The following is a 22,636-nucleotide window of genomic DNA, read 5'->3' as shown; positions in this document are numbered from 1 at the left end:
AAATATCCATCACATTTGCCAACCTAGGTCTAGGACATGGTACCCAGTATACCTTATATGACTTTATGTTTTTCTCATTTGTTGCTTTAGTATTCGAATATTTGAATATTTATTTTTTAATAAATATTTGAATATTTAAGCAAATATTCAATATTTGTATCAGGGAAACCCTGGTCAGCCTTCCTGCTTCTTGGGCACAGTAATAGAAGAAGAATGAAAATGCACCAGACCAAATTGAAATTCCCTATTGCCATCAGAGTGCTCAGTCCTTTGTGTGGTGATGTCTCTTGAATCAGTCTTCAGTGTAACAACCAGTTATTAATCACTGTTGTCTACTAGCTAATATTAACATTATGTGGCAAAGAAATAAAACATTAAGGCCTTAGAATGTGGCAACCAGTTAACATTAAAGACATTTTATTTTAACGACATGGAAGAAAAATGAGCAGCAAGATATTCAGGTTCAACAAAAGTAAACAAAAGTAAACCACTTAAAAGCTTTTTTAAAAAGTTGCAGGATCCTGTACCACATTGCTGTAAAAGGCAGTGACCAGGAGCTACACCTGGCATGCAGCGTGACCTAGAATGGCTTCGCTCTCATGGAAGGCCTCACACACCTTGTGGCAGAGGGTGAAACCCTTAGCTCATTAAAATGGTGGCTCCACCTGTGAAACAAACATGTAGAAAGGGTTTCAGTGGAAAAGCCGCTTTTTTAAGCACAGGGATGTATTGATTTGGTCATTTTCAAGTAGAAGGATGTGTGGTGGGTATGAAGAGGTTGACCCAAGTGGTATATAATGAAAAAGGGAAGGTGGATATGGCGTATGTTCATAATGTGGAGTGTGCAGAGAGCTACTTACTTGCAGATTCTATCCAAACGGGGGAAACTCTAAATATGCATTGCCACATTTCTTTACTGAGGGACAGGGGAATCCTGCTGAAAAGGAAACTAGGTGACGCTTGTTCTTATCAGTATTTTGGCATTCAAGCTTTGAGAAAGTTTTCAGTGTTTTTGGAGAAAGTTTGGTACTATGATACTTTATATCACATATATGTTCTTATTAGAAAGACTAAAAATTATTAAGTGTCTTAGAGGGGTTTTAAACTCAGATCTGGGTAATTCCAAAAAAACTCAAAATTACTTTTTGCCCACCTCTTTAAAAACAGTAGCATCATTGTTTGGGAAATGTCTCCCTCCAACTCCCCATCATAATGTTTCTCTAAAATTTGACTCATGTGAGTTAAATCACCCCATCTCCCAGCATTCTTTGGCACTATAGTTAATGAGATAATGTTTTCTATGTGTGGAAACTTTTGCATTTAGGGAAGATGAGCCAAGTTAATCTTACTTATGATGTCTCAGTCTGTTCGGGGTGCTGTAACAAAATACTGCCGACTGGGTAGTTTATAAGCAACAGAAATTTATTTCTCACAGTTCTGGAGGCTGAGAAGTCCAGGATCAAGGCATCAGCATGGTTGTGTTCTGATGAAGACCCTCTTGGTTCATAGCTTGTGCCTTCTCACGGTGTCCTCACATGGTGGAAGGGACATGGGATCTCTCTGGAACCTCTTTTAGAAGAGCGCTAGTCTCACTTCCAGGGGACACATTCAGACCATAGAGTATGGCGTCTGGAAAATCAGGAAAACAGCAGAGCGTAGTAGCCAACAGCATGAGCTCTAGGATCAGCCTTCCGGGACTGGAGTCAGATCCTGGCTGGATCTGCTACTAAATGTAATTGCCTTGGAAATACTGTCTAAGCTCCAGTTGCCTGCTCTGTAAAACTAGGGGCATAATAGTACTCTTATATAAGTTTGCTGTGAGAGTAAAGGAGAGAAGATATATAAAAATATTTTGCACACCACCCAGCATGTAGTCAGAACTCAGTATGAGCCATTGTTAACTTTTGTGCACTTATAACCTAAAGCCTGCATTTTTTCCTTCTCTCAGTATGTAAAGATTTCTCTTGTTCTGTTGAACCCTTTTGACCATATAACTTGAGTTCAAGATGTAAAAGAGGTGGGTATCCGTAGGCCAGACTAATAGAAGGCAATGGAACAGTCTCAGGCTGTCAGTTTGCTCTGTTGCATCTGTCACCCTGCAGGCCAACTGCTGCTAGACGTGCATATTAGAGATATTTCTAATGGTACGTTGTTTTTGTTTTGTTTTGTTTTAATTGAGATATAATTTGCATGCTATAAAATTCATCCTTTTTTAAAGTACACCTTTCAGCAGACTTTAGCATATTCACAAGGATGTGCATCCATCCCCACTATTTAATTCCATAACATTTTCATCACCAGAAAGGACACTCTATATGCATTAGCAATCACTTCCCATCCCCCCGACCCCCCACCCCAGCCCCTGGCTACCACTAATCTACTTCCTGTCTCTAAGCATTTATCTATTCTGGGTATTTCACATAAATGGACTCATACAGTATGTTGCCCCTTATATCTGGCTTCTTTCCCTTAGCGTGGTGTGTTTGAGGCTCTCCATGGGGGAGCATGTGTCAGAACTTCAGTGTTTTTTAAGGCTGAATAATATTCCATTGTACAACTATACTGTTCTCTTGTTTATCCATTCATCAGCTGATGGAGATAAATGGGTTTAAATGGTTTTGTTTTTAGGGAAATCTTTGAAAGTAGTTTGAAAGAAATCTTTGAAAGTAGTCATCAAAACACTAACACTGTCTCTTTTTCTGCAAAGTATTTTATTGTCAGCTTTTTAAAGGGAAGTTTTATGGAATTTGGATCAAAAAATTGAAATCTGATTGTTACTTTAGAGAGGGTTAAATCTTGCTCTTTCATTCAAGCCTCATTCTTTAATTTTACATTTCAACTGTGAAGCTTCTGTGGACTTTTCCAGGGAAAAAGAGGAACAGCTGACACGTGTGACTGAAGTTCAGAGGCTGCAGGCCCAGCAGGCAGACGCTGCTCTGGAAGAGTTTAAGCGGCAGGTGGAACTGAACTCAGAGAAAGTCTATGCCGAAATGAAAGAGCAGGTGAGGAGGCCACTAGATCATCTGTTTGCAAAGTCACTCTCTCAGTAAGAAGGTACATTCTGATCTTTATATGACAGAAACATATTTACTCTTCACAAACGTTGTATCAAAATTAGCCATACAATTGGGTCAGAGATTCAGAATGAAAAAGGGATATTAGCCCTGGCAGGGGAGGATACCCACCTTCCCTGGAACCTGGAAAGAAGAGGTGGCCCCGAGCAGCGGAGGAGGGCGGCCCTGGTGGTGAGGGCTCAGCCGGCCCCCTGAGTACCCTGATCCCCGCAGAGTATGTGAAGGGAGGGGGCCACAGTCTGCAGCTCTGGTAGGCCTGCTCTGTGCTCCTCTGGGCCACCAAGTGGGCACTGATCAGCAACTCCTCAGTGGTAGTGCATGGAGGGAGATGGGTGGACACCCAGCGGTAATGGGGCAGACAAAGAGATGGGTCCTCCTGCCTCCTTCAGGATTCCTTGATTCACCTTAAAACAATGCCAGCCAGCATAGTCATTTTAAAGTCATAGCTACAAATGTAGGAATGGCAAGAGTGGGTCTGGCTTTAGGAGCGTGGAGCAGCCCATCAGTAAATTTCCGTGAGCCGTTTCCATAGAGCAAGGGCTCAGGTTACCCGTGTTTGTGCATGTTCCATAAATAGTGTTTTATTGATCAGTTACAGCAAATTATTTGCAACTGGCGTTTCAGGAGGACAAAGACTGTCTCTGGTTCTTGTACAAGTCAAGGAGTATACTTTTTAGTTTTGAGAGAAAATAAAAAATTTAGAAAGAAGAAAGGGAACAAATATCTAGGTACCCATCATGAAGACTCAACAAGTGTCAACACTCTGTTTATTTAAACATTACAGATGAAGCTTTAGTTTACTTTGTTATTCATATCTAATCACATTACTCTCTCCTCTCCACTGGGGACAAAACCAGTCATTAATTTAGTGTGTGTTATTTCAGTCTCTTATATGTTTGTATGTATATATAATGTTCATGTATCTTATATGCATATGTTCTATATGTATGTAGATATTACATGCATATATAATTTTTGTGCATCTATTTTTAAGTTAGGTGAGTACTACAGATTTATGTATGCCTTATTTGCTCTTTTATATTTAATTTTTTTTCAACTGGCTGCTTGGAGTTTATTTTCTACTTGGTGCACGGCTGCTCTTTTATATTTAATTTTGTATATCTGTGCCCTATCCATGTTGATTTAGTGCAGTTCTTTTAACACTGAATATATTTTATCATATGAATATACCACATTTCATTTATCAGCTTCCCTATTCAAGGGTATTTGGTTTATTTTCGAGTTTTCTTGATTCTAAAAAATGTTGCAGTCTTGTCTGCGATCTCATTTTCAGCCAGAGTTATCTTCCTCAGGAGCCCCAAGCACACACCAGGTGGTAGAAACATCCCTGTGGAAGGTTTTATGACGGAGCCCTGTACGGTTTCTAGTTTGGAGCCGTGTTTTCTTGTTGTTATTTTCTTGATTCAGATTTCCACTCCTATTGAGTTGGAGTCCAGGCTTTTAGAGTGGGGTTCTGAGATCCCATTCTTCCGTTTTCCCACCTACTGCGTAGGGCAAAAGCTGGATTCCTGTGGAGTGTTTGTGCCAGAAGGTGGAGACCAGCCCCTGCTGCATGGTTGTGCATCTTCCAGCTCCCTGCTAGCATCAGGGTCCAGGTCCTAGACTGTGTATTTAGTCCAAATATGCAATGGAGCTGCATAGGAAACTCTAATCCCCTTAACACTTAAGGAATACAGAAAATATTGAAGGAGGGGTCCCTGGCAAAAAGTTAAAGGATAGAGTCAAGAAGGCTAGAAATGAGGCATTTGAAAGTGCTAAGACTGACAGTACAACTTCTGAGGGAAGCTGAGACCATGACAGCTACCTTTGGCTCAATAAATGCACCACTTGGGGCTGATGACTTAATACTAGCAGGTGACAGCATTCATGGGTAAGCAAGGAGAATAACACAAGCAAACAACATGGAACTCGTGAGAACGTTCTGTAGAGCAAGAAAAAGACATTTGTATTCAGCAGTCAAAGAATAAAAGCATACTTCTGAAGATAATATAGGGTAGAATTTAGGGAAAAAAATCAGAAAAGTATTATCTTTATAAGAAGACATGATCTATATGAAAGAGGCCACACATCTTAAGTAAAATTAATGCAGTGAAACCTGGATACATTCTGGAAAAAGAATTGAACCTCAAAAATAAAAATGAAAATCCCACAAGTTTCTAGGCAGGATGAAACTGGCAAAAAAAATTAGAAAAATAATGGAGTAATGTTTCAGAGCTTTGAAGGAGGAAGGTTGTGACCCACTTTTATACAAAACCAAAGAGTTTTTTACTTGCAAAATCAACAGAAAAACATATTCTTAGTAAGAGCTCATATAATGTATACTGCTTGTTTCTTTTCTGGAAAGAAATTGTATGAACACATCATTGAATCCAGAGATGAAACAAAAGATATCCCACACATCCTTAAACCATCATATTTAAGGATGAATAGGAAATAATGGAATCCAATGAAGTAGAAACAAATTTAACAATTGTTATAAATCCAATTATAAGAAAGAATGCTAATATTTATTGATTTTTGGAAAAAAAGCATATAAAGTAGAAAATATAACAATTTAAATCTAAATCTCTTGAGTATGTTAACAAAGATCAGGTTGGAGATGTGGGTAGTGAGTGGGTGAGAGGAGCAGTATGCTAAAACTCTTGGCCATGGAATGTAGAAACATAGGCATTAATAAAATTAACAAGAGGTAACATTCTCATAAAAATCTTAAGATGATAAGGCAAAACTTGAGATTAGATACTGCCAAAGGAACGGAAGCAGAAACAGAACAAAATGTCCAAAATAAGACAGAGTATATAACTATAATAATAAATATGAATAGGTTAATTCTTTTAGTAAAAAAAGGTATTGATTAGTTGACTAAAATCCATGCATATGCTATTTATAAAAGACATGACTAATTTACACAAAAATTATATTAGAAAATGATGAAAATATAACACGTATTCAGGAAAAAAGAATGTAATATCATCATATAAATCAGCATCAATACAAGTTAATAAACTGAACAAATGGATATATTTTTCATGCTAAAGGCAAGAATACTTAAATATGAAAAAAATGTTAGGAATATATGGGGAAATTAACATAAATAGTCATGGGGTACTTTAATATATTTTTCTCCATCTTTGACAGATCAGAGGGCAAAAACCAAACAAATAGGAGGTCTAAATAACAGCTTATAAAACACTTATATTTCTACTTTCTACCCTTCAAATATGACACATTGAATTCCTACTCCCTTGAAACAGTTATAAAACTCAGTAGACCATAAAGAAACACTCAATATGTTTCTAAAACTTGACATGACAGAGAGCACATATTTTTTACCACAATGCAATAAAACCAGAAATTAAATTTCAGTTAAAATCGCTACATTCTACTTCACCAAAATTAAAAACTTTTGCTCTTTGAAAGACACCATTAAAAAACAACAAAAGGAAGTAAGGCAAGCCAGAGAATGGGAGAAGAGATTCACAAATATTTCCAAGAACTTGTATCTAAAATATAAATCTTACAACTCAATAATAAGAAGACAAACAACCCTAAAAATAGGCAAAATTTTGGACACCTTACAGAAAAAAGATATACAAATGACTAATAAGCACATGAAAGATGTTCAGTATCAATCTTCAGGGAAATTAAAATCAAATGAAATGCCACTATATATGCTTACTAGAATGGGTAAAATTATAAAGATTGGTTGATAATGCTGAATGTTGGTGAAGATGTGATCAAATGAAGCCATTACATACTGCTGGTGGAAAATGTGCCAATTTTTTAAAAAGTTAAATGTTCAGTGACCATCTGTCGGTCATTCCATCCTATGTGCTTAACCAAGAGAAATGAAGACAAATCCAACAAAGACTTGTACATAAATGTTGACAGCAGTTTTATTCACAATAGCCCCAAACTTGAACAACCCAAATCTTCCTCAAAAGCTGAACAATCTAAGCGTCCAATTCTTGATTTTAGCTGAGGACATGATCTCAGGGTTGTGAGATTGAGCCCTGTGTCAGGCTCCGTGCTGAGTGTGGAGCCTGCTTAAGATTCTCTCTCTTCTTCTGCCCCTCCCCCTGCTCATGTGCGTGCACTCTGTCTCTCTCTCTCTAAAGTAAATAAATAAAATCTTTTAAAAAAAGTTGAAAGAACAATCAAAATGCAGTATATACAATGGAATACTACTCAGCAGTCTAAAGGAATGAACTACTGATGCCTTACAACAACATGGATGAGTCTCAAAATCCTGATGAGTTTTGTATAAATATACTCTCTGAGTAAGGTTAGAATTGCCTAGATGATCTTGAGTTTTTTGTTTTAGCAGATTATCAACCCAGTTTATTTCAAAGTGAAAGTCCTGTCTCATCTTCTATGGGTGGGTTCCAGTTTCAATTAAGTTCCAAAGCCTTTGCTGTGCTGTGTTGGGTCTGTTTGGATTGTGCCAGTCAGGAGTGAGTCTGAGATGTGGGTAGTATTTAAGTTACTCCACCCAGTAATCACTTCATAGAGGCTCTTGAGGGACATTCCCCAGGAGAGACTATATGCTTGGATGCAAAACAATTCTCAGTAACTTTTAAAAGGATTAAAGTTAGGCAAAATGTGTTCTTTGACCACAATGAAAATAAATTAGAAGTAAACAACAATAAGAAATCTGGGAAGTCCTCACATATTTGGAAATTAAGTAACATGCTTTTAAATAACTCGTGGGTCAAAGAAGATATTACAAGGAAAATTAGGAAATATTTTGAACTGAATTAAAACAACTTGGCATATCAAAATTTATGGAATGCAGCTAAAGCAGTACTTAGAGAAAAGTTTATAGCTTTAAACATCTATATCCCAAAAGAAAGTTCTCAAATCAGTAATGTAAACTTCATCTTAAGAAACCACAAAAAGAAAAGCAAGTTTCAGCCCAGGCAAGGAGAAAGAAGATACTAAATATTTTTGTATTTTTGCAGAAAGCAAAGAAGTAGAAAGCAAAAAAAAAAATAGAGAAAATTAATGAAGCCAAAAGTTGGCTCTTTGAAAAGATCAACAAATTGACAAATCTTTAGCAGGACTAATGGGGGAAAAAGTGAGAAGAAACAAATTAATAAGGTTGGGAATAAAAGAGGAGAGGACACCATTACTGATATAGAAAATGAAAGAATTATAAGGTGGTGAAAACAAAACTCAGGTGAAATGGACAAATTCATAGAAAGATGCAAATTACTAAAACTGTCTCAAGAAGAGATAGAAAGTCTGAATTGTCGTATAATAAAGATATTTAATTGACAATCAAAAATCTTTTCACAAAGAACAGCCCAGGGCCAGATGGCTTCACTGGTGGTTTCCATCAAATAGTAAAGAAAATATAATTTTAGTTTTTTGGAAACTCTTTCAGAAAATTGGGGAGGAAGGAACACTTTCCAGTTCATTCTATAAGGCCAGTAGTACTCTATTATCAAAGGCAAAGATACTACAAGAAAACTACAAAATACTACCTGTCATGAATATAGACACAAAAATCCTTAATGGTATTTTAGGAAATAGAGTCTAGAAACATATAAAAATGATAATACATCACAACCAAGTGGGATTTATTCCAGGAATCCTAGGTGGTTTTAACATTGAAATGTTAAAACATATAACATATATGTTAAACATATTAATATGTTACATAATGTCATGTAACATTGATAAAGGATAAAACAACATGATCATCTCGGTAGAGGCAGGAAAAACATTTAAAAAGTTCAGCACCATTCATGATTTAAAAAATTCATGGCAAATTAAGACTAGAAGCAAACTTACTTAACCTAATAAAGGACATCTATGAAAACTCTATGGCTAGTATACTTAATGTTGAAGGGCTTAATGCTTTTCCTCCTAAGAATGAGGAGACCTTGTCTGCTTTTGACACCTCTTTCAACATTGTATTCGAGATTTTAGCCAGTGCACTAAGGCAAAATAAGGAAAGAAAAGTAATGAGAGAGAGAGAAAGAAAGAAAATAAAAGGAAGGAAGGGAGAGAGAGAGAGAGAGAGAGAGAGAGAGAGAGAGAGAGAGAGAGAGAGAAAGAAAGAGAGAGAAAGAGAAAGAAAGAAAGAAAGAAAGAAAAAGAAAGAGGAAGAAAAAGAGAAAGAAAGAACGAACATATAAATGGGAAAGGAGGAAGTACACATTTTTCAGATGACATAATCATCCTGTATGGTCAAAATCTGTACAAGAAATATGAGAATAAATGATTTAAACAAGTTTTCAGGATACAAGATCCATATATGAAATTTAGCCATACTTCTATATACTAGCAATGAAATATCTGCAAATGGAATTAAGAAAACAGTTTAATACACAATAATGGTAATGTTTTCAAACTGATAATTTTTTTTTTTAAGATGAAAAAGTAGCCTGAGTTGTGTGGCAGAACTGAAGGCCCTGGAGATAATGTCATCTCAGGAACCATTAAATTAAGAACCCTACCTAGCCACAGAGTGAGACAGCCATAAAATATGGAAAGGCAGAGATGAACAATGGTGTGTGTGGAACTAATTCTGGAACCACCCTTAATTGTTCTACCCTCATATGTCTCACTATTCTGTTATGTGCCTGGCTCATGGTCTTCTGTTTTGCTTCACCAATCCTGCCAGATGCATTTGACTCTCCCACTTCTGGGTGTTGAATTCAAGTGTTCCTGTCTTCTAGGTATATCTCTATGGACTGGTTAAATGATCCCATGAAGGGCCCTATTGAGTGCACGCCCCTCTTCCACATACCCTACTCCTGTGTCCTGTCTTTGTGAATAGTCCTTACCATGTCTGATTTGCCCAGTGGTGCTTGATTTAGGCTCCTTGAAAAATAACAGTGATGGCAGCTGATGAGCAGCAAATTCTTTTGACGGTCTTCTGTTGAAGAAGTAATCTTCAGTGGTTGCCATCATAAAGTTTTGCCAAGTGCAACTGAGTTTCTGAAATAGAGAAAGCACCTTTGGTGTGAGTATAACAGTAAGAACATCATTTATGATGGAATCCTTATGGCTGGGCTCATTCACAAATCAATTCTTACCTGGCAAATTTTAACAAATGTTAAGTAAAATATATATGTCAAAACATGGTAAATTATAAGTCCTCTACTCCAGATTATCAATTGATTAAAAAGTGTACATCTGATATAGCTCAAATTCTTGAAAAATCAGCAGATTCATTATTTGGAGAATCATAATGTTTTCAGATTTTTCCATAGTCTATTTCTTTAATTTAATTTTTTATTGTTATGTTAATCACCATACAATACATCATTAGTTTTGATGTAGGGTTCCATGATTCATTGTTTGTGCATAAACCCAGTGCTCCATGCAGAACGTACCCTCTTTAATACCCATCACCAGGCTAACCCACCCACTACCCTCCTCCCCTCTAGAACCCTCAGATTGTTTTTCAGAGTCCATCGTCTCTCATGGTTCGTCTCCCCCTCCGACTTACTCCCCTTCATTCTTGCCCTCCTGCTATCTTCTTCTTTTTCTTTTTTCATGACATATGTTGCCTTATTTGTTTCAGAAGTACAGATCTATGATTCAACAGTCTTGTACAATTCACAGCGCTCACCATAGCACATACCCTCCCCAATGTCTATCACCCAGCCACCCCATCCCTCCCACCCCCCACCAACAAGCAACCCTCAGTTTGTTTCCTGAGATTAAGAATTCCTCATGTCAGTGAGGTCATATGATACATGTCTTTCATGATTGACTTATTTCACTCAGCATAACACCTTCCACTTCCATCCGCATCATTGCAAATAGCAAGATCTCATTCCTTTTGATGGCTGCATAATATTCCATTGTGTATATATACCACAACTTTTTTTTATAATTCTTTATTGTTATGTTAATCACCATACATTACATCATTAGTTTTTGATGTAGTGTTCCATGATTCATTGTTTGTGCATAACACCTGGTGCTCCATGAAGAATGTGTCCTATTTAATACCCATCACCAGGCTAACCCATCCCCCTACCCCCCTCCCCTCTAGAACCCTCAGTTTGTTTTTCAGAGTCCATCGTCTCTCATGGTTCGTCTCCCCCTCCGACTTACTCCCCTTCATTCTTCCCCTCCTGCTATCTTCTTCTTTTTTTTCTTAACATATATTGCACTATTTGTTTCAGAAGTACAGATCCGTGATTCATCAGTCTTGTACAATTCACAGTGCTCACCATAGCACATACCCTCCCTAATGTCTATCACCCAGCCACCCAATCCCTCCCACCCACCACCACTCCAGCAACCTTCAGTTTGTTCCCTGAGATTAAGAATTCCTCATATCAGTGAGGTGTCTTTCTCTGATTGACTTATTTCACTCAGCATAACACCCTCCAGTTCCATCCATGTCGTTGTAAATGGCAAGATCTCATTCCTTTTGATGGCTGCATAATATTCCATTGTGTATATATACCACTTCTTCTTTATCCATTCATCTGTCGATGGACATCTTGGCTCTTTCCACAGTTTGGCTAGTGTGGACATTGCTGCTATAAACATTGGGGTGCACGTACCCCTTCGGATCCCTACATTTGTATCTTTGTGGTAAATACCCAGTAGTGCAATTGCTGGATCGTAGGGTAGCTCTATTTTCAACTGTTTGAGGAACCTCCATACTGTTTTCAGAGTGGTTGCACCAGCTTGCATTCCCACCAACAGTGTAGGAGGGTTCCCCTTTCTGCGCAACCACGCCAACATCTGTTGTTTCCTGACTTACTAATTTTAGCCGTTCTGACGGGTGTGAGGTGGTATCTCATTGAGGTTTTGATTTGGATTTCCCAATGCCGAGTGATGTGGAGCACTTTTTCATGTGTCTGTTGGCCATTTGGATGTCTTCTTTGGAAAAATCTCTGTTCATGTCTTCTGCCCATTTCTTGATTGGATTATTTGTTCTTAGGGTGTTGAGTTTGATAAGTTCTTTATAGATTTTGGATACTAGCCCTTTATCTGATACATCATTGGCAAATATTTTCTCCCATTCTGTCGGTTGTCTTTTGGTTTTGTGGACTGTTTCTTTTGCTGTGCAAAAGCTTTTTATCTTGATGAAATCCCACTAGTTCATTTTTGCCTTTGCTTCCCTTGCCTTTGGCGATGTTTCTAGGAAGAAGTTGCCGCTGCTGAGGTTGAAAAAGGTTGCTATCTGTGTTCTCCTTTAGGATTTTGATGGACTCCTGTCTCATGTTTAGGTCTTTCAACCATTTGGAGTCTGTTTTTGTGTGTGGTGTAAGGAAATGGTGCAGTTTCATTCTTCTGCATGTGGCTGTCCAATTTTCCCAACACCATTTGTTGAAGAGACTTTTTTCCAATGGACATTCTTTCCTGCTTTGTCAAAGATGAGTTGACCATAGAGTTGAGGGTCCATTTCTGGGCTCTCGAGTCTGTTCCATTGATCGATGTGTGTGTTTTTGTTCCAGTACCACACTGTCTTGATGATGACAGCTTTGTAATAGAGCTGGAAGTCCGGAATTGTGATGCCGCCAGCCTTGCTTTTCTTTTTAAGCATTCCCCTGGCTATTCGGGGTCTCTTCTGGTTCCATACAAATTTTAGGATTATTCCATTTCTTTGAAAAAAGTGGATGGTATTTTGATGGGGATTGCATTGAATGTGTAGATTGCTCTAGGTGGCATTGATATCTTCACAATGTTTGTTCTTCCAATCCAGGAGCATGGAACGTTTTTCCATTTCTATGTGTCTTCTTCAATTTCTTTCATGAGTATTTTATAGTTTTCTGAGTACAGATCCTTTGCCTCTTTGGTTAGATTTATTCCTAGGTATCTTATAGTTTTGGGTGCAATTGTAAATGGGATCGACTCCTTGATTTGTCTCTCTTCTGTCTTGTTGGTGTATAGGAATGCCGCTGATTTCTGTGCATTGATTTTATATCCTGCTACTTGACTGAATTCCTGTATGAGTTCTAGCAGTTCTGGGGTGGAGTCTTTTGGGTTTTACACATACAGTATCATATCATCTGCAAAGAGTGAGAGTTTGACTTCCTCTTTGCCGATTTGGATACCTTTGGTATCTTTTTGTTGTCTGATTGCTGTGGCTAGGACTTCTAATACTATGTTGAATAGCAGTGGTGAGAGTGGACATCCCTGCCGCGTTTCTGACCTTAGGGGAAAAGCTCTCAGCTTTTCCCCATTGAGAATGATATTCGCTGTAGGTTTTTCATAGATGGCTTTTATGATATTGAGGTATGTACCCTCTATCCCTATACTCTGGAGAGTTTTGATCAAGAAAGGATGCTGTACTTTGTCAAATGCTTTTTCTGCATCTATTGAGAGGATCATATGATTCTTGTCCTTTCTTTTGTTAATGTATTGTATCACGTTGATTGATTTGCGGATGTTGAACCAGCCTTGCAGCCCAGGGATAAATCCCACTTGGTCGTGGTGAATAATCCTTTTAATGTACTGTTGGAACCTATTGGCTAGTATTTTGATGAGAATTTTTGCATCCATGTTCATCAAGGATATTGGTGTGTAATTCTCCTTTTTGATGGGGGTCTTTGTCTGGTTTTGGGATCAAGGTCATGGTGGCCTCATAAAATGAGTTTGGAAGTTTTCCTTCCATTTCTATTTTTTGGAACAGTTTCAGGAGAATAAGTATTAATTCTTCTTGAAATGTCTGATAGAATTCCCCTGGGAAGCCATCTGGCCCAGGGCTTTTGTTTGTTGGGAGATTTTTGATGACTGCTTCAATTTCCTTAGTGGTTATAGGTCTGTTCAGGTTTTCTATTTCTTCCTGGTTCAATTTTGCTAGTTGATACATCTCTAGGAATGCACCCATTTCTTCCAGGTTATCTAATTTGCTGCCATAGAGTTGCTAATAATATGTTCTTAGAATTGTTTGTATTTCTTTGGTGTTGGTTGTGATCTCTCCTCTTTCATTCATGATTTTGTTGATTTGGGTCATTTGTCTTCTCTTTTTGATAAGTCTGGCCAGGGGTTTATCAATCTTGTTAATCCTTTCAAAGAACCAGCTCCTCGTTTCGTTGATCTGTTCTACTGTTCTTTGGGTTTCTAGTTCATTGATATCTGCTCTGATCTTTATTATTTCTCTCCTCCTGTTGGGTTTAGACTTTATTTGCTGTTCTTTCTCTAGCTCCTTTAGGTGTAGGCTTAGGTTGTGTATTTGAGACCTTTCTTGTTTCTTGAGAAAGGCTTGTATTGCTATATCCTTTCCTCTCAGGACTGCCTTTGCTGTATCCCAAAGATTTTGAACCGTTGTGTTTTCATTTTCATTGGTTTCCATGAATTTTTTTAATTCTTCTTTAATTTCCTGGTTGACCCATTCATTCCTTTTTTTAAAAAATTTTTTTGTTATGTTAATCACTATATATTACATCATTAGTTTTTGATGTAGTGTTCCATGATTCATTGTTTGTTCATAACACCCAGTGCTCCATGCGGAACATGCCCTCTTTAATACCCATCACCTGGCTAACCCATCCCCTACCCTCCTCCCCTCTAGAACCCTCAGTTTGTTTTTCAGAGTCCATTATCTCTCGTGGTTCATCTCCCCCTCTGACTTGCTCCCCTTCATTCTTCATCTCCTGCTATCTTCTTCTTTCTCTTTTTTCTTAAAATATCCTGCATTATTTGTTTCAGAAGTACAGATCTGTGATTCAACAGTCTTGCACATTTCACAGCGCTTACCGTAGCACATACCCTCCCCAATGTCTATCACCCAGCACCACATCCCTCCCACCCCCAACCACTCCAGCAACCCTCAGTTTGTTTCCTGAGATTAAGAATTCCTCATATCAGTGAGGTCATATGATACATGTCTTTCTCTGATTCACTTATTTTACTCAGCATAACACCCTCCAGTTCCATCCACGTCGTTGGAAATGGCATGATCTCATTCCTTTTGATGGCTGCATAATATTCCATTGTGTGTATATACCACATCTTCTTTATCCATTCATCTGTCGATGGACATCTTGGCTCTTTCCACAGTTTGGCTATTGTGGACATTGTTGCTATAAACATTGGGGTTCACGTACCCCTTCGGGTACCTACATTGTATCTTTGGGGTAAATATCCAGTAGTGCAATTGCTGGATCGTAGGGTAGCTCTATTTTCAACTGTTTGAGGAACCTCCATACTGTTTTCCAGAGTGGCTGCACCAGCTTGCATTCCCACCAACAGTGTAGGAGGGTTCCCCTTTCTCCACATCCCCACCAACATCTGTCGTTTTCTGACTTGTTAATTATAGCCATTCTGATGGGTATGAGGTGGTATCTCATTGAGGTTTTGATTTGGATTTCCCTGATGCCGAGCAATGTTGAGCACTTTTTCGTGTGCCTGTTGGCCATTTGGATGTCTTCTTTGGAAAAATCTCTGTTCATGTCTTCTGCCCATTTCTTGATTGGATTATTTGTTCTTTGGGTGTTGAGTTTGATAAGTTCTTTATAGATTTTGGATACTAGCCCTTTATCTGATACATCATTGGCAAATATTTTCTCCCATTCTGTCGGTTGTCTTTTGGTTTTGTGGACTGTTTCTTTTGCTGTGCAAAAGCTTTTTATCTTGATGAAATCCCAATAGTTCATTTTTGCCCTGGCTTCCCTTGCCTTTGGCGATGTTTCTAGGAAGAAGCTGCTGCGGCTGAGGTCGAAGAGGTTGCTACCTGTGTTCTCCTTTAGGATTTTGATGGACTCCTGTCTCACGTTTAGGTCTTTCAACCATTTGGAGTCTGTTTTAGTGTGTGGTGTAAGGAAATGGTGCAGTTTCATTCTTCTGCATGTGGCTGTCCAATTTTCCGAATACCATTTGTTGAAGAGACTGTCTTTTTTCCATTGGACATTCTTTCCTGCTTTGTCAAAGATAAGTTGACCATAGAGTTGAGGGTCCTTTTCTGGGCTCTCGATTCTGTTCTGTTGTTCTATGTGTCTGTTGTTGTGCCAGTACCATACTGTCTTGATCATGACAGCTTTGTAATAGAGCTGGAAGTCTGGAATTGTGATGCTGCCAGCTTTGCTTTTCTTTTTCAATATTCCTCTGGGTATTCGGTGTCTCTTCTGGTTCCATACAAATTTTAGGATTATTTGTTCCATTTCTTTGAAAAAAGTGGATAGTATTTTGATGGGGATTGCATTGAATGTGTAGATTGCTCTAGGTAGCATTGACATCTTCACAATGTTGGTTCTCCCAATCCATGAGCATGGAGTGTTTTTCCATTTCTTTGTGTCTTCTTCAATTTCCTTCATGAGTATTTTATAGTTTTCTGAGTACAGATCCTTTGCCTCTTTGGTTAAATTTATTCCTAGGTATCTTATGGTTTTGGGTGCAATTGTAAATGGGATCAACTCCGTGATTTGTCTCTCTTCTGTCTTGGTAGTGGTGTATAGGAATGCCACTGATTTCTGTGCATTGATTTTATAGCCTGCTACTTGACTGAATTCCTGTACGAGTTCTATCAGTTTTGGGGTGGTGAACCATTCATTCTTTAGTAGGATGCTCTTTAGCCTCCCATGTATTTGAATTCTTTCCGACTTTCCTCTTGTGATTGAGTTCTAGTTTCAAAGCATTGTGACTGAAAATATGCAGGGAATGATCCCAATCTTTTGGTACCGGTTGAGACCTGATTTGTGACCTAGGATGTGATCAATTCTGGAGAATGTTCCATGGGCACTAGAGAAGAATGTGTAGTCCGTTGCTTTGTGATGGAATGTTCTGAATATGTCTGTGAAGTCCATTTGGTCCAGTGTGTCATTTAAAGTCTTTATTTCCTTTTTGATCTTTTGCTTAGATGATCTGTCCATTTCAGTCAGGGGGTGTTAAAGTCCCCCACTATTACTGTATTGTTGTCAGTGTGTTTCTTTGCCTTTGTTATTAATTGCCTTATGTAATTTGCTGCTCCCACGTTAGGGGCATAGGTATTTACAATTATTAGATCTTCTTGTTGGATAGACCCTTTAAGTAGGATATAGTGTCCTCCTTCTTCTCTTATTAGAGTGTTTGTTTTAAAATTTAATTTGTCTGATATAAGGATTGCCACTCCAGCTTTCTTTTGGTGTGCATTAGCATGGTTAATGTTTTCCCACCCCCTCACTTTCAATTTGGAGGTGTCTTTGGTTCTAAAATGAGTCTCTTGCAGACAGCATATTGATGGATCTTGTTTTTTAATCCAATCTGATAGCCTGTGTCTTTTGATTCGGACATTTAGCCCATTTAGATTCAGGGTAACTATTGAAAGGTATGAATTTAGTGTCATTTTATTACCTGTAAGGTGACTGTGACTGTATATTGTCTCTGTTCCTTTCTGATCTATGCTGCTTTTAGGCTCTCTCTTTGTTTAGAGCAACCCTTTCAATATTTCTTGGAGGGCTGGTTTCGTGTTTGCAAATCCCTTTAGTTTTTGTTTGTCCTGGAAGCTTTTTACCTCTCCTTCTATTTTCAATGACAGCCTAGCTGGAGATAGTATTCTTGGCTGCATGTTTTTCTCGTTTAGTGCTCTGACGATATCATGCCAGTCCTTTTGGCCTGCCAGGTCTCTGTGGATAGGTCTGTTGCCAATCTAATGTTTCTACCATTGTAGGTTACATATCTCTTCTCCCGAGCTGCTTTCAGGTTTTTCTCTTTATCTCTGAGACTCGTAAGTTTTACTATTAGATGTCGGGGTGTTGACTTATTTTTATTGATTTGGAGAGGGGTTCTCTGTGCCTCCTGGATTTTGATGCCTCTTTCCTTCTTCACATTAGGGAAGTTCTCTGCTATTATTTACTCCAATATACCTTCTGCCCCTCTCTCTCTTTCTTCTTCTTCAGGGATCCCAATTATTCTAATGTTGTTTCGTCTTGTCGTATCGCTTATCTCTCGAATTCTGCCCTCGTGATCCTGTAGTCATTTCTCTCTCTTTTTCTCAGCCTCTTTACTTTCCATCATTTGGTCTTCTATATCGCTGATTCTCTCTTCTGCCTCATTTATCCTAGCAGTTAGTGCCCCCATTTTTGATTGCACCTCATTAATAGCCTTTTTGATTTCGACTTGGTTAGATTTTAGTTCTTTTATTTTCCAGAAAGGGTTTCTCTAATAACTTCCACGCTTTTTTCAAGCCCAGCTAGTATCTTTAGAGTCATGATTCTGAACTCTGGGTCCGAAATTGTACTAATGTCCGTATTGAATAGGTCCCTGGCTGACGGTACCACCTCTTGTTCTTTTTGCCGAGGTGATTTTTTTTGTCTTGTCATTTTGTCCAGAGGAGAATAGATGAATGAGAGAACAGAATGCTAACAGGTTAAGAACGTCCCCAGCAATTATACTCTATACAAATCAGAAAAGACCTGAAACCAGGGGAAAAGAAAGGGAAAGAAAGAAAAAAGAGGAAAAAAAAAAAAGAAAAAGATAAAAAGAAAAGCAGAAGAATACAAAAAAAAAACAGAATATGATCAAATATGATCAGGGTAGTGCATAGATCAATGCCACACACTAGAGTATGGGTGTATTTTGGTCTGTTAGAAAAAAGTGCCTCCTAAAATTTTAAAGGAAGAAAGACTTATATATACAAAATAAGGGTTGATACAATGAAGGGGTGGATGATGACTGTAAAGATGAAAATTATAAAAGATTTTATAAAAGGAATTGATAAGATAAGAAGTTGTTTGAAAAAAGAAAGAAGATTTAAAAAAAAAAGAAAAAAAAAGAGAGAGAATGTGATCAGGCAGACTAGAACAAAGCCATACACTAGTGATTTAGGGTATATTTTGATCTGTTAGAAGAAACTGTATCTCAAAATTTTTAAAAAGAGAACTACTTATATATATATGCCAAAAATAAGGGTAAGTACTATGAAGGGATAAAATATGACTCTAAAAATGAAAAATAAAAAATGTTTTTTTAAAAAAGGGATTGATAAGATGTTGGTTGAAAAAGGGAAAAAGAAAAATTAAAAAAAAAACTTAAAAAAATTAACTTTGAAAAACTAATGAATCATGGTAAAAAAAAAAAAAGTCATGAATTCTATGTGCAGTATTCCCCTAGCGCTGGAGTTCTCCCGTTCTCCTTGATCGGTAAACGTGGTCTTGGCTTGCTGGCTGTTCCTGCCGATCTTCAGGGAGGGGCCTGTTGCCGTGGTTCCCAAATGTCTTTGCCGGAGGTGGAAGTGCCCCGCCCTTGTCGGTCCGGGCTAAGCAAGCTGCTCCGGTTTGCTCTCAGGAGCTTTTGTTCCCTGCAAGCTCTCGGTACAGCTTTGGAGGACCAGGGTGAAAATGGTGGCGTCCCAATCTCCACCTGGAGGAGCTGAGAACTCGGGTTCCCCGCTCCTCAGTGCGCCCCCAGAGAAAAGCAGTCACTCCCATCTCCCCGGTCTCCGGTCGCACTCCGTGCTCACCCGGCCTGTGACCGAGCATTTCTATCTCTGCCACCCGACCCCATGTGGAGTCTCCAAACCCAGCAGATCCCTGTGGTGCGCTCCCACGCCACTCCTCCCAGGGGAGGAAGGGGAGTCTCCCCGGCTCTGCCGCTTGTTGGGTCCCTGCTGGAGGAGCAGTGGCCCGACTTGGCTCTGGGTCACAGTTTATGGCAACCCCGAGCTGAGAGCCCGTGCCTCGGCTCCGTCCCTGCAGCCCGCTTCCCCGCTCCGATACCTGGGAGCTCTGCCGCACTCAGGCACCCCCGGTTTTTCTGTGACCCCGAGGGTCCTGAGACCACACTGTCCCACGAGACTTCCACCCCCCGCTTAGCCACTGGAGCGACGTCCCTCAGTGGAGCCGACTTCTAAAAGTTCCGATTTTGTGCTCCGCGGCTCTAGCAACTTGCCAGAAGCGGCCGATGGAGGCCCCCTCCCCCGCCGTGTATCCTCCCGAATATCACCTCGGATTCACTTCTCCGCACGTCCTACCTTCCAGAAAGTAGTCGCTTTTCTGTTCAGAGAGTTGTTGCTATTCTTCTCTTCGATCTCCTGTTGAGTTCGTAGGTGTTCAGAATGGTTTGATCCCTATTCAGCTGAATTCCTGAGACCAGACGAAATCCGGGTCTCCTACTCCTCCACCATCTTGCTCCGCCCCCCTCCATAGTCTATTTTTTTTAAAAATCTTCCTTTTCTGTTGTTGTCTTGAATTGGTCTTTTCTCTTCTTACTAAAATCTTTTGTGTAAAAGCCAACAGAGCTTAGGGCATCTTTTTCCATTTGGAAACTGCTGCAGATAGCAGACAATGGGAATTTGAATTAAAAAAAATAAAAACTTTGAGTTTGTTTTTGAAAGTGAATTGCTATTTCAAAAATGAGGCCCAGGAAAGAAAATGGAAGAGAGAAAGTTTAAAAAAAAAAAGTTGCTTCACACTGTTTCTTTCACTTTGAAGAACTTTTTATCTCATTTAAGATTGCTTCAGTAACCTAATTTTTACTCCAATGGTGAAATCCATTATAAATGTTAGCTGTCAGCAATTAGTTATGCAAACTATATGTATTTTAATTGTGAAAATGTACTACTGTGGTAGAATTTTCCACGTATATGTATATAATCATATTTTTAAAAGAAATAGTGTTCTATATTTACCTATTCTCTGTGACTGAAAAAGACAGCTATGTCTTTTGAAGTACTGGCAGGAATTCTAAAGTGAAACTTCTTAATCTTATAAACTGACTGCATGACTGTCAGCTAACTAGTTCCTCCTGGGGCTTCCACTAGCCACTTGACTTCTAGTTAATTTTTCTCCCCTTGAAAATATATCCTCATTAAATTGTATTTGCTCCTAAGTATCTGACTTTAAATTCGATTCCTTTTTTTTTTTACGGTCATTGGCTACATGATACTAGGTTTGCACTTGGAGATTCCACTGGCTTGCCATGTGAACAAAATTCTGAAACATTGCTGTTAACTAGCGAGGTTCTTCTGGCTCCTCGTACACTTGAAACTTGTTAGCAGGTTCTTGTAGTCTTAGAGATTGCAAATTTAGTTCATCATGCATTATTGCTGTTGAATACGTGAAAAAAATTCTCAAGTTACGAGGAAGGAAGAACGCCCTCTGGATTTTTTGTGTCATTAAGTGAAAATGGATAGCAAACAAAGAAGGAGTCCTCATCGGAACCATTCACTGTGACTCGTACCTTTGTCCCCCTGTCCTTTAAGGGCCTTGCTGGCTCCTATAATTTTAAATAAGTTTCTTTTAGACCAGTTTTACGATAATAAAAGATCCAATATAAATAGAAGCATTTCCTCTCAGTTACTTTTTGATGATAATGGAGAAATCTCTCTACCCTTTTAACATTTGGAATTTTGTCCTTAAATGAGATTAGTTAGCAGAAGTAAAATTCTAGAATTATATTGAAATGTCTCAATAGAGGCTATTGTGGTAATTCATCAATTCCAAATGGCAACATCCAGAGAATATGTGTAACTATTTGGCTTTGAAAAACAAAATTAAAGAACAACAGCAGCAAAACAAAAGAAATTTTAACTTTTATCCTTAAATGCTTAATGTAAGAGGAGTAAGTGAAGCTTTTTCCTTGTAATATTTGTCAATGACTAATCTCCTTTGCAAGCAAAAAATAAGCCAAAAAAATCGACTAAGGAGATTGGACCAGAAAATATGTCATTATTTTCCCTGCATTTGACTGATTGGAAGGGTTATTGATTGTGAAAGAGTAACATTATGATTTTTTAATACCTCAGTTATTTTATTGACTTACTGGCCAAGGATTCAACAGATTTGACTTCTTCTTTCATTCATTTATAAAAAATTTATGAATACTTGCTCTATACCAGCCATTGTTGTTGATTCTGGGAATTCAGAGATTATTAAGACATATTTGTGGCTTGTGTGATAGACCAGCACATAAAAGTGTGTGACTTAATAAATGGTATGACTGGTGGAATAAACATCAGTCAGAGAACACAGGGGAGGGACATCTAAGCTAGCCCAGTGAGTTCGGCATTTATCTGCAATTATGGCATCTTTGTTGTAGCTACAAATTTCTTAAATGTTTACTTGTTGAAATGTTACTAGTAATGAATTTAGTAAAGTCACTTGAGTATAACATCAGATAGACAATGCAGTTTTATTTCTATATATCAACAGCCAACAAATAGAAAATGAACTTTGAAAAAGATGTGATAGGACGAGAAAGCTTCACAAACATACCTAAGAATAAATCCAGCAAAAAACGTGCAAGGCCTCTGTTTTAAAAACTGGAAAACATTATCGAGAGAAACCAAAGAAGACCTAAATAAATTGGCAGATTTAAAGACTCAATGTCATAAACACGTCAGTTCTCCCCACATTCATCTATAAAATCAGCACAGTTCTGAGAATCAAAATGTTAGTAGTGGTTTTTTGGGGTTTTATTTTTTTGGGGTTTTTGGGTTTTTTTTTTTTTTTTGGTGGGGTGAAGGGAAGTGAGAGAAACTGACAGCTGATTCTAAAACATATATGAAAATGCCAAGGGCTAAGAACTGCTCTGGCAATCTGGAAGAAGAGCACAACGTATATGACCAGCTATTGAGACGAATATTCAGCTTCAGTAATTAATACAGCATGGTTTGGGCACAAGGATGATCAGTGTTGCAGAAGAAA

At 38.4% G+C, this 22,636-nt stretch overlaps 1 protein-coding gene across 9 annotated transcripts in view; it reads left to right on the top strand.

The window, feature by feature from the left end:
- Window positions 1-22,636, top strand: part of CEP112 (centrosomal protein 112) — a 490,180-nt gene that overhangs the window by 168,240 nt on the left and 299,304 nt on the right. For all 9 annotated transcript variants that reach the window (XR_003610708.2, XM_028112476.2, XM_088028176.1 and 6 more), the window contains one exon: window positions 2,867-3,002. Coding sequence is in view for 8 of the 9 variants with exons in the window: in XM_028112476.2 (XP_027968277.1) it covers window positions 2,867-3,002 (136 nt within the window). In the remaining variant the exon portion in view is untranslated. The remainder of the gene's footprint in view (window positions 1-2,866; window positions 3,003-22,636) is intronic.

The sequence above is a fragment of the Eumetopias jubatus genome, unplaced genomic scaffold (assembly GCF_037043125.1).
Source record: "Eumetopias jubatus isolate StellerSeaLion01/CBP00866 unplaced genomic scaffold, mEumJub1_p1.0 scaffold_10, whole genome shotgun sequence".
Classification (NCBI taxonomy): Eukaryota; Metazoa; Chordata; class Mammalia; order Carnivora; family Otariidae; genus Eumetopias; species Eumetopias jubatus.
Note: the sequence above shows the minus strand (reverse complement) of the source record. Positions and strands in the feature narration are given on the sequence as shown.